Source organism: Natator depressus, chromosome 1 (assembly GCF_965152275.1).
Source record: "Natator depressus isolate rNatDep1 chromosome 1, rNatDep2.hap1, whole genome shotgun sequence".
NCBI lineage: Eukaryota > Metazoa > Chordata > Testudines > Cheloniidae > Natator > Natator depressus.
Genome location: NC_134234.1, coordinates 57766080 through 57777621, shown reverse-complemented (window position 1 = coordinate 57777621; position 11542 = coordinate 57766080). Strand labels below are relative to the sequence as shown.

Below are 11542 nucleotides of genomic sequence, written 5' to 3'. Positions count from 1 at the left end.
CAGGTTTTAGCTTCTTAAACACAGAATCCCTGGATTCTGCCAGAAGAGAAGGCAGGTGTGTGTTCTCCTACCCACCTGAGAAAAAGAGATATGAAAGCCTCTCTGAGGAAAAGGGGGCAAGGACTATAAAACTTAGCTTGGGACTGATGACCTGATATAGGGTCACTGGGCTTTTGCCCTGTGGGATTATTCTTTATTACCTGAGGAGGGGTGAGATTATAAATGACCTGGCTGGTGTTGTGAGAAGAAGCAGACTGTCACAGGGACAGACTGCTGGCTGGTGGGGAAACTGAGGTGGAGTCACTGGAACACCATGCCTGGCCATGAGAGGACATGTTGGCAGGTAAGTGACCTGTGACACGGAACCGTGAAGGAGCCTGCCCAACCCCTGAAGTGACTAGGGTTACCAGTTTTGGTTGGACGTTAGTGTTGCCAACTCTAGCTGAAGCTATTCTGGGAGATACCCCTCCTTCCCCCCCCCGCCGCATGACATAACGTCATTTTCTTAAAATATCCTATTAAAATCTCCCGGATTGCTTTCAATAGTCACCGGAAGATCAATGCCGATTCCAGGAGACTCTAGGCCAATCCTGGAGGGTTGGGAACCCTATTGGACGTATTCCTGGAGGTTTCATCACATGACATAACCTTTAATTAAAGATTAAGCTTTAATTCCTGTAGACTCTGGGACAATCCTGGAGGGTTGGCAACCCTAGGAGTGACTTGGAGCAGTTTCAGAGCTGCTCCAACTTACATACTGCTTCCAAGGGGCCTTGGAAGTAGAGAATTCCTAGTTATGTCCCCAAATTCCACCCCTTACATGGAGATCTATGAACTGTGTTCACAGGGCCACTACACAGGGAGTATTCTCCAAGGGCCACTCCTGTCCACTCTAAGGCCCACTTCTGGTGCCAGAGCACTGTAACGGAGCCTTAGTAAATGAGAATCAACAACTATGCTACTAGGTAACAGTGAACAGGGCCACAGCTAGGATTGCCAACATTGTATTTCAAATATAAGGGACTGTTTTTTAGCACCCCCACCCGTCTTTCTAATATCAATATTAATAATAATAAGCAGTACGCCCCTACATTCGCCAGAGGTATTTCATGCTGCTTTTTGCAGCACTCAGCAATTCCTAATCTTGTTGTACAGGGATGAAAAAATCAGGGATATCCCTTGTAATAAGGGACTGTTGGCAACCCTATATACAGCACTGAGATTTAAAAGGAGCCTAACAGAGTTAGGTGCTCATCTCCCATTGAAATTCAATGGCCGTTGGGCGCCCCACTCCTTATGGCACCTTTGATAATGCCAGACTAGAACTGTAAGCCAAGTTAGACGACACGGTGCCAGTGGCAACAGACAGGCTAGCTACATTAGCGCTCTCAGTATTGCTGACACTAGTGGAGCTCATCCCATTCTGTCAAAAGTCAAAAGATTTGAAAACCTTCCCTAATATAGACTGGACTAAAATACCCATTTACGTTTCCTGACAACTGTTTCTAATTACTGCCAATCTAATATTTCAGACATGTTTGATTACTGAATGCCCATATTTAGAAATGTGAGTGGCTGGGAGTTGCTGAACCACAGAGCTTTATTCAGCACTTTGTGTGAAAGATGAGATGGAATGCAACGTGAGCACAAATCCCAGTTCCTGAGCTGACAAAATATTGTTAAGAAAATTAAAGCTGTACTATTATGCTTACTTCCTCTTTCTTGCTGTTGGTTTTGTGTAAATGTTTTTGTTTTGTTTTCACCCTCGCTAGCAAGCTGCAAGTTTTGGATAGCTAAAAGCAGAAGAAGGAAGTGTCTTACTGAATTAACTGAAAGGAACAAGAACTGAGGTAGGACAAAGTTAAATTTATATATATATAAATATATATTACTTTAGTCTTTTCCTTAAAAGTAGATCAAGACTATTCAAAATAAGAGTAGGAGGAATTTTAGTTATCACCTGTTTCTTGCACGAAGTTTTGTAGTTGCTAGAAAAATTAAGCATCTACTCAATTCACGTATGTTAAAGCTAGTCTAGGGTGTTTTCCTTGAGAAGGGATATCCATGTAAGATTTTGTAATTAAAAATATTTTGGAAGATGAAAGATAATAAACTAGTGAGAGAGCTGACAAAGTGAATTTCCTTTGCTTTGTACTAGCAGCCAGCTGCAGATTTTGTCAACTGTAATCTTTTGAAGGGTGGAGGGTCTTTTGTTTTTGTGTGTATACGCACGTGTGGGAAGAGTGAATAAAATGTCATGCATGTCTTGACAAATGTCCAATTTAATTCAGTACAATGTTAATTACAAATGAAATATAAATGAGTAATGTTTTTGTCGTTCTGATCCTGAAAAGATACGTAGTATTCCAGTGAATGGTGACTTGGTTGGCTGTTTAAAGTTATTACATTGGGTTTTCTGACAATGCAATGGCTAATGCAAGTTATATCACGTTAATTAGGCTATGTCTACACTGCGCACCTTACAACTGTGCAGCTGTGCTGACACAGCCGTGCCGTTGTAAGGTACACAGTGTAGCCGCTCTTTGTCGCCAGGACAGAGCTCTCCCACCGATGAAGCGCTGTCCACACCAGCCCTTTTTGTTGTTAAAACTTTTGTCATTCAGGGGGGTGGCTTTTTTCACATCCCTGAGCGACGACATAGCCTAAGTACTTGGCATTACTATTCTGATAGTTCTGAGAACTCACACAAGAGCACATCCTATTCAGACAAAATATTTTTTAGCTAAACAGCAGATCATCTGTACTTCATATTTCATGTTGAGAAATTCATTTAGCAATGTGGACATTGTACTTCTGAAAAATTGAGCTCATGATCCTACTTTGTAAGCAGCTCCCATTGACTTGAGTTGGAATTGTGGGTACTCTGCACCTCTGAAAATCAGACCAGAAAACTTTATATTTACACATGTAATATGCATACCACTGTAACATACCCTATTCAGGAGTGTTCATTTCTATTAAAACATGGTGTGAAGTTATTTTCTATTAAGTTCAGAAGTCTTAATATTGATAGTTATTTTATTAGATGCTTTAAAATCTACTCACCTACTTGAATAGGGGCTCGTGAATGGCTGAAGTCTGGGAAAGAGTTGTTTTAGTTTCTTTGCCTAATTTGTGTGTGTGGTGAGTGGGATCTGTCATTGTTCGGTGTTTTTCTTTAGACTAATTCTGGTCTCACTAACATCAGTTTAAATCAGGAATAATCACTAAAGCTAGTTGAAAATATTTTGGTGAAACATATTTTCACTAAAAAAAAAAAAAAGCAATTTAGAGAACCCTGAAATTTTGCAAAATTGTGACTATTTTACCAAAATCTTTTGACAGAAAAACTTGGTTTGTTTTTATTTTAAATTTATGGTTTCATTCAGGGTTTTCCTGTAGCCTGTAACATGTTGACTGGCTGAGAGTACACTGGTACAGTTTAGCCACTTACCCCTCATGACTGAGGGTTTGTTCACGGCTGTGTCTGCAAGCAGAGAGAGCAGACTGGTTCTCTTTGCGTCAGTGGCTTTTTGGGAGGGTTCCCCAGCACAGCAAGTTACAGGTACTCTTTTTCTCTGAGCCCTATACCTGTGGTGGCTCTACTGCTGTATGATGGAGTAATTATTGATTGCACGTCACCCGCAGAAAGCCTGGCTGCCTTTCCCTGTCCCCTCCCCCAGTTTTGTAAGATGAAAGAGGTACTGTATGCAGCAGTTGTCTGTCCCCAGAAAGAGAGAGGATTTTTTTCTGATCCTGCTGAGCAGTCTGAGAGTTGTGTTTGTGGATCTGGGAGATGTCTGCTTGTAGTTTGCAAAGCCGTGTCTTCCATGGACCACTTCAGGGGTGTGAAAAAGAAAGCAATCTTCCAGAAGTGGTTTGCAGCATGAAGAGCCGCAGGTGGTGGTAGGGGAACCAGAAAACCACACTTTGCCTGAGGCAGACAACTCTGAAGAGGACTATTTCCATGGGGCACAGTCAACCACTCCAGGTGCAGGAAGAGGTAGTGAGGAGGAGAATGGTGCATCTCCAGTTAGTCCAGCACCACATGAGGCTAAGCCTCAGCAGCAGGGCACTGGCCAGAGACCATCAACATCCTCTGAAACCTTGTTCCACTATGCTGCTTCTGGAATGGATGTGGTCGATGCTGGTACTCACACTCCCAGGTGGGAGGAAAGTCACTGCCTCCATCTTTGCCTCCATAAAAGTTAGTATGGAATGTGTGCATGTGGCATTTGCATGGATCTTAAGGGGGAATACTGGGAAGAGTTTGGATCAGTTCTACTATACCTGTAAGTGAGCCCACAAATCAATACTAGAAGTTACGCTGTTTGCTGGAATGGCTACCTTTATGTGTTTCTATAACTTAACTCTAGCATGAGGATAGGTTATTGACTTACTTGCCAAGCCCCAGTGTGGAGGGCCAGTGGACTGCTTGTCTGCCCTTTACCCTTTGACTTTCTGGCTTCAGTAAACCTCCCAGGAGCCGAAACTCCCACGGGCATAGCTCTGTGTTGTTGGAGCACAAAAACCTTCCCAGCATCCGCAGGGAAAGGAGTAAAAGTTAGGGATCATAAAAATTCCCATTTGTAGTTATGGAAAACGCTGTCCTAAACAAAACAACATTTGTTAGGAAATGAGTAAACAACTCCGGAACAGTGACTTTAGAATATCTTTAGGTGCATAGCAAAGAAGTTCTCAAGGACACCACCACCCAACACTCAAGGCAGAAGCTGAAGAATTGCATAGCATGATGGTGCCTCCTATAACATGCGTGTGTGTTTGGGGGGGCCCAGCATTGAGTAGTGGTGTTATGGGCCTGCTCCCCAAGTAACAACACCATAACAAAGCTAATAACTAATGGATAAAGGTTTGAGGGCCCCTTTATTTCCCTTCCTCATTCTGTGGATCTGAAGGCAGGTTGGCCCTGGACTCTAAGGCTGCAGCATGGTCCAGAATCAGGGTGATGGCCCCAGCCTGCCACTGGAAGAACTCCTTCTCCAGCTGGGCATGGAGGTGATGTTGGGCATCCTCTGCCTGCTTCTGTGCCACAGCTGCAGTCTGGCCTCAGACTAGAACTGCTGCCAGTCCCAAGCTGCAGTGGAGAGCAGCTCAGCCACGTGCTCCCTTGCTGCTTGCAGGCCCAGCCATGCCCAGTCCCACTCCTCCAAAGTAGGAGCCAGGTGAGGAGTGTGGGCTTCACCAGCAAGGGAGCTGGTGCTGGGGCAGTGGCCCAACTCTGGTGCAGAACAGCATGGGGCTAGCAGCAATGGGTGGGAGGGGGTTGGGTTTCACCCCCAGCACCTCCTAGGTGCTGCCACCTCAGATGGGCCTACAAAGCTGCGGTCCCTGATTTCCTCTCCTAGTGCACCAAGGAATCACTGTCATAGTGGTGACAAACAGCCACATGCAGCTGCCCTGAAACACCATGAAATGTAAGATTAAATATCTGAAACTGTGAAATTCAAGATTTTAAAAAAATGCGATGACAGTGAAATGTACCAAAATGGACCGTGAATTTGGTAGGGCCCTACCTATCATTGCTTTATGTATGTGAAAGATTTTTAAAGACAGCTCCTTCTCTCTTCCCTTTCCTGTGTGAAATGACTAATTAATATCAAAATAACCACTAGGGCACTTCCTGTTTCAGGTCAAAATGTTTTGGTATTTCCATTCTGCAAGAAACTTTGGGTTTTTGCCCCAATTCAGAACAAAACTTCAGGAAACTGCAAGGTTTATTTATTTACTGTGGAAAAGAAATGCCATTTTTCAGCCAACTCTAATAACTATGATGAAATCAAGTGAGTTACATTGATGTGACCATGGCAGAGTCAGGATCTGTATTTTTAATGACTTTTCAAGGTTCCTAGAGCCTTGTATAGGCATTTTTATGCATCTAAGTCTAAAGAATTAAAAAGCAGATAAGAGAGGTCCCTGTGCAGAAGGTGCACAACCACCAGTAGTGCCGCCTAGTGGTCAGGTGGTAGTTGGCAGAACATCTCCCCATTTAAGCATATTCCTGTCCTTCAGAACCCTTGTCCCAAGAGTTTCCAGTCCTCCCCTATAGCCCAGGGACTCTGAGAGCTGGGTCCTTGAACAGCCAATCTTTTCCAGCTGGCCTCTCGCCAGAGGTGAAGGCTCTTCTTGTTGTATTGTCCACTCAGAGTGGGTAGGGGAACCCAGGTCCACCTTCTTCACCGTGCTCCAGTCCTGGGCGCAGTGGTGGGCAGCTTGTGGTGCCAAGCCACTGCCCCTCCTCCCCAGACCACTTCCTACCCCAGTCTCCTTCAGCTTCCCAGAGTAAATCGCTCAATCAAGGTTCTGACCCTCACACTCCATCCCCTGCTTCTTCTTTGTGGGTGTGCACAGGGCCACTTTGTCAGGTCCTGGGCAATGAGCTCCTGGGTAATACTTTCCTCTCAGATCAGCCATCCACTTCCTACCTCCGAACTGGTCTGCTTCCCTTTTTAAAGCCATGCCTCCAGCTTGTGTGTGGGCCCAGAGCTGATTCTTAAACCCTTGCTCTCCAGTGTCGGATTTGTATATCACATCACACCCCCATATTTATTTCAGAAATGCTTTAGTGATATGACTGTGAGTTCATCCAGAGTTTACTAGAGTTTACAGAGTTTACTTGGATTATTAAGGGCCCGGTTCAGCTCTCATTGAAGTCAATGGAATGACTTCAGTGAGAGCTGGATTGAGACCTAAGGAAGGAGAATGTCCCATAATGTGCATAAACCCTAATCTGCACTACTATTTGTCCCTGAGGCTTTCTTTGACACTTAAAAGCATCAGATAATTAGGTGAGCCTGAGTGCAGAATCACTGCCAGCTCCTACAAGCTGGTTCCGTTATTATAGACAATTATCTAGTATCCTAAAAGCCAGCTGGCACAGGAGGGCTCAGCAATGCAACCAAGTCTTTGTGGTCGGGGGGGCTAAAATTGTCCAGACTTGGTACCTGCCCAAAGATGAGTATTTTGGGAGATGCTGAGCAAAAATACTTCAGCCATCTCAAATACGAAAGGGTGAAGTGACCCATTTCCCCATGACTGATCAACCAACCAAAATATCCTGTAGCTTTTATTTATTTAAAAACACTGCTGTAGTGCCAAATCAGCTGGGGAGAGGAAGCTAAAATTTAGTAGGGAAATAGCCCTTAGTGAGAAACTGTTCCAGTGAACACTGGTTTTTATTTGATTGGATTATGACCTATTAAAAATCACTCTGCACATGTACAATACAAATCCTAATGAGAAAATTCTATAGAACTGTGAAGTGTGCAGCTATGGACAGCCACTCTGTTCACATGTGAGTGGCTGATTTCTGGCAGCTGAGCACTTAATTCTTTGGAGAAGTGAATGAGGCAAGGGCGTCATGTTCACTGTGCATATTAAGACAATGAAAAATACAGAATAAAGATATATCAGTAACAGGAAGGAGGGAAGGGAAGGAGGCATAAAATCAAGAGAAACTTTTAAAATGATTTAACATGATTTGACAGCAAAATTTCAGTTCTTAAAAATACACAAGTTTTGGATACATTGCATAAAAACGAGGCTGGCCATGTTTTACTGGAATTCCTATAGCTAGAACACACACCTCTGCTCACGAGAGGGAAGAAGTGGTAAAATATAAGGGACTACATAAAAGTTAGTATAGAAACTGGTTGACAAACTTCAAGTGAAATACGTTCCTGTTGGAAAATGGGATTTTGTCAATTTTCCATGGGGGAAAATATCAACTTCAGCATAATCTTCTATCAGAAAAATCTCTATGTAAAACACTTGGGTTTGGGCTAACCCATTATCCACTTGAGTGATATTACACCTTCTAGGAGTTGTAGCTGGCTCCCTCATGTTCTGAATCTTCGATAGGGACCATGCTCCCTGGGAAGACTGCATCTTCCATTATGCACCACAGTCCTTGTCCCTGTGGTTGAATCACTGCAGAGTATCCTGTGAGTCCCATGGGACTCTGCCACAGCGGGAGATTGTGGTGCATTGTGGAAGTAAGCTTCATAGCAGAGAATGGAGCCATGACAGACCTGGAATGGCAAAGCCTATTAAACACCATGGCAGTAAAGGTGAACACAGAGATTAACATCAACCCAAAACAAAATATTTTGAGATTTAAAAATAGAAATGTTTTGGAACTTTTCATGCCACAGAAAAGTTTTGATATTGACTTTTGCTTTTGTCCTGAATTGGAGTGAAATCTCCAAATATCAGAATTTCCCATGGGATGGAAATTCCATTTTTGATCAGCTCTAGTTATTACCAATGTTGCATCTGGTAGTCTGACTCAAGATCTCCCATCCACAAAATGACCAGTGATAACTTGCTTAGTTTGCATGATCAAAGAAGAGCACAGGATCAGGTGCTGCAGCTGTAGGCCCTGCACTCACCTCCAGAAGACTGAAACTTGACGCTTTTACTTGAAACTTTAGCTTTTATATTGCCAGGCAGTATGCACTACCCATAAACTGCAATAAGAACGATACTTAGCATATATAGCACTTCACATTTTGAAGTTCAATACAAACATTAACTGATCTATATTCACTGGGGCATAGTGAATAGTTATTACTTTAACTAGCTTTTATTTTTTCAGTGCTATTTACAGCTTTTATCTTTCAGTCAAATGGTTACAATGCTGAACTTGAGGGATGACATGGTATACATTTTGTAACAGCTTTTTTTATTTTCAGGAAGTCCGAAGACCTCACACTTGATTGAGTTAGTTTCAGAGATGAGCCAAACTGGCAGCTTCAACAACATGTCAGACTCGGACAATGACACTGTTGATGACTTCAAGTATGCTGTTTATCCCACAATATATCTCACAGTATTTGCCTTGGGTGCCTTTGGAAATGGCCTTTCCGTATATGTTTTCCTGAAGCTTTACAGGAAAAAGATTTCAGTGAATGTTTTCATGCTGAACTTGGCTATTTCAGACCTCCTGTTTGTTTGGACTTTACCCTTCCGGGCCACCTACTACCTGATGAACTCTGATTGGGTATTTGGGAATATATTTTGCAGGATTGTGTCTTTCAGCTTGTATGTCAATATGTACTGCAGCATTTATTTTCTAACTGCGCTGAGCATTGTTCGTTTTGTGGCTATTGTTCATCCTTTCAAACATTTGAAACTAAGCGCCGTCAAGTATTCTAGAATCATATGTGCGGTGATATGGGGTTTTGTGATGACAGCTAGCAGCGTGCTGCTGTTCAGTGGAAACACCAGCGAGGAGTACCCAGGAAGGTGCCTAGATCTCCAAAGAGAAAGCATTCAGAAACTGGTCACGATGAACTATGTTGTCCTGGTAGTGGGCTTCATCCTCCCATTTTGCACAATAATTTGCTGCTATGTGCTTGTGATCAAAACTTTGCTTAAGCCCAAGGCTCCAGAAGCAAAGAGAAGAGCCTCTCATAAGAAGGCAGTGTCAACGACCGTCATCACTTTATTCATGTTTCTGCTTTGTTTCCTGCCATATCACGTACTAAGAACTGTCTACTTGGTGAGAAGCGATAAGGACAACTTGAGCAAGTTGCTGACTAAAGGAGCGGTCATCGCTCATTGCCTCGCTGCAGTGAATAGTTGCCTAGATCCTGTACTCTATTACTTTGCTGGAGAAAACTTCAAAGAGAGACTCAAAAGTATATATAAAAGGTAGCGGATGAAGAATCAAATGGACATTCCTTATTGGGAGTATTTTCTTGTGATCAAACCCCAGGACTGGAGGTGGAAAGATCATGGGTCTTTTAATCTATGCCACTGACTTGCCATGTGACCTGGGGTGAATCACGTAACTCTGTGCCTCTATTTCCCTATCTGTAAAGTGGGGCTATTCAGAGTGGATAATATCTCAGAACACTTTGTGAATTTTCTTCACAAACGGTTGTAAAGGGGTCCAAGATCCCACCCTGAGATCATTCCTATTTCTCTTCCACCTAGTAAAAACCAGCCAAACAGAGGCTATTGTCCTTAAAAAGCCCTCTACTCCAGAGGACTTCATTTATTGGTAACACAAACTGTCATAAATATAAAGGGAAGGGTAAACCCCTTTAAAATCCCTCCTGGCCAGAGGAAATCTCCTCTCACCTGTAAAGGGTTAAGAAGCTAAAGGTAACCTCGCTGGCACCTGACCAAAATGACCAATGAGGAGACAAGATACTTTCAAAAGCTGGGAGGAGGGAGAGAAACAAAGGGTCTGTGGGTCTGTCTATATTCTGTCTTTGCCGGGGATAGACCAGGAATGGAGTCTTAGAACTTTTAGTAAGTAATCTAGCTAGGTACGTGTTAGATTATGATTTCTTTAAATGGCTGAGAAAAGAACTGTGCTGAATAGAATAACTATTTGTGTCTGTGTATCTTTTTTGTAACTTAAGGTTTTGCCTAGAGGGGTTCTCTATGTTTTGAATCTAAGTACCCTGTAAGGTATCTACCATCCTGATTTTACAGGGGGGATTTTTTTTATTTCTATTTACTTCTATTTCTATTAAAAGTCTTCTTGTAAGAAAACTGAATGTTTTTTTTTCATTGTTCTCAGATCTAAGGGTTTGGGTCTGTGGTCACCTATGCAAATTGGTGAGGCTTTTTATCCAACATTTCCCTGGAAAGGGGGGGTGCAAGTGTTGGGAGGATTGTTCATTGTTCTTAAGATCCAAGGGTCTGGGTCTGTAGTCACCTAGGCAAATTGGTGAGGCTTTTTACCAAATCTTGTCCAGGAAGTGGGCTGCAAGGTTTTGGGAAGTATTTTGGGGGGAAAGACGTGTCCAAACAACTCTTCCCCAGTAACCAGTATTAGTTTGGTGGTGGTAGCGGCCAATCCAAGGATAAAGGGTGGAATATTTTGTACCTTGGGGAAGTTTTGACCTAAGCTGGTAAAGATAAGCTTAGGAGGTTTTTCATGCAGGTCCCCACATCTGTACCCTAGAGTTCAGAGTGGGGGAGGAACCTTGACACAAACTGACAAAATATACCTTTAATTTTGGGAAACAGCCTGGGTCTCTAGTTTTGTCATCTCCAAACTCCTGCTTTTCTCTCCCCAAAAGCACCCACAAGCCCCTTGCATTCTGGATCCACCTGTCCCTCAAAACTGGGATTTCTGGTCTCTCCCTCAGAGTTGCCTCTCCATTGGCTACTCCAACTCCCAGCGCAGAGTCTGAATGCTTTTCAATACCCTGCTCCCTCCCTAGGCATTACCTTTAATTTCAGGCCTCTTTTCTATAGTAACACCTCTTTTTTTTTTTTCCCTCTCTTTCTCATCCAGGGAGCATCCTTAGACTGCTCAGACATCCTTTTTATTGGGATCAGGTGCTGCATCACTAACTGGCCAATAAGCCACCACCAGGAGTACCTAATTGCTCTCAGGTGGGGTTTAGGGGGCCATGGTAGGTCGGTTAAGCTTTGATTCACTTTGAAGGGCTACTTGCCTCAGGATAAAAGGGTGTGGAGAAACTTGGATGGATGATATTATAGAAATACAAAGTATTTTTCAATAACTACCACTGAGATAGCTTATCAAAAATACAGTGGC

The 11542-nt window shown here is 43.1% G+C and overlaps 1 protein-coding gene across 1 annotated transcript; it reads left to right on the top strand.

Annotated features, from left to right (window-relative positions):
* The first annotated feature begins 1665 nt into the window (after positions 1-1665).
* On the top strand, positions 1666-9972 carry LOC141982027 (cysteinyl leukotriene receptor 2-like). The gene is made up of 2 exons (XM_074943700.1): positions 1666-1850; positions 8712-9972. The coding sequence occupies exon 2, from the start codon at positions 8753-8755 to the stop codon at positions 9674-9676; it is 924 nt and encodes a 307-aa protein (XP_074799801.1). The 5' UTR covers positions 1666-1850; positions 8712-8752; the 3' UTR covers positions 9677-9972.
* Positions 9973-11542: the final 1570 nt, after the last annotated feature.

Coding starts and splice junctions, on each gene's coding strand:
- LOC141982027 (XM_074943700.1), top strand. CDS start 8,753: ATGAGCCAAACTGGCAGCTTCAACAACATGTCAGACTCGGACAATGAC.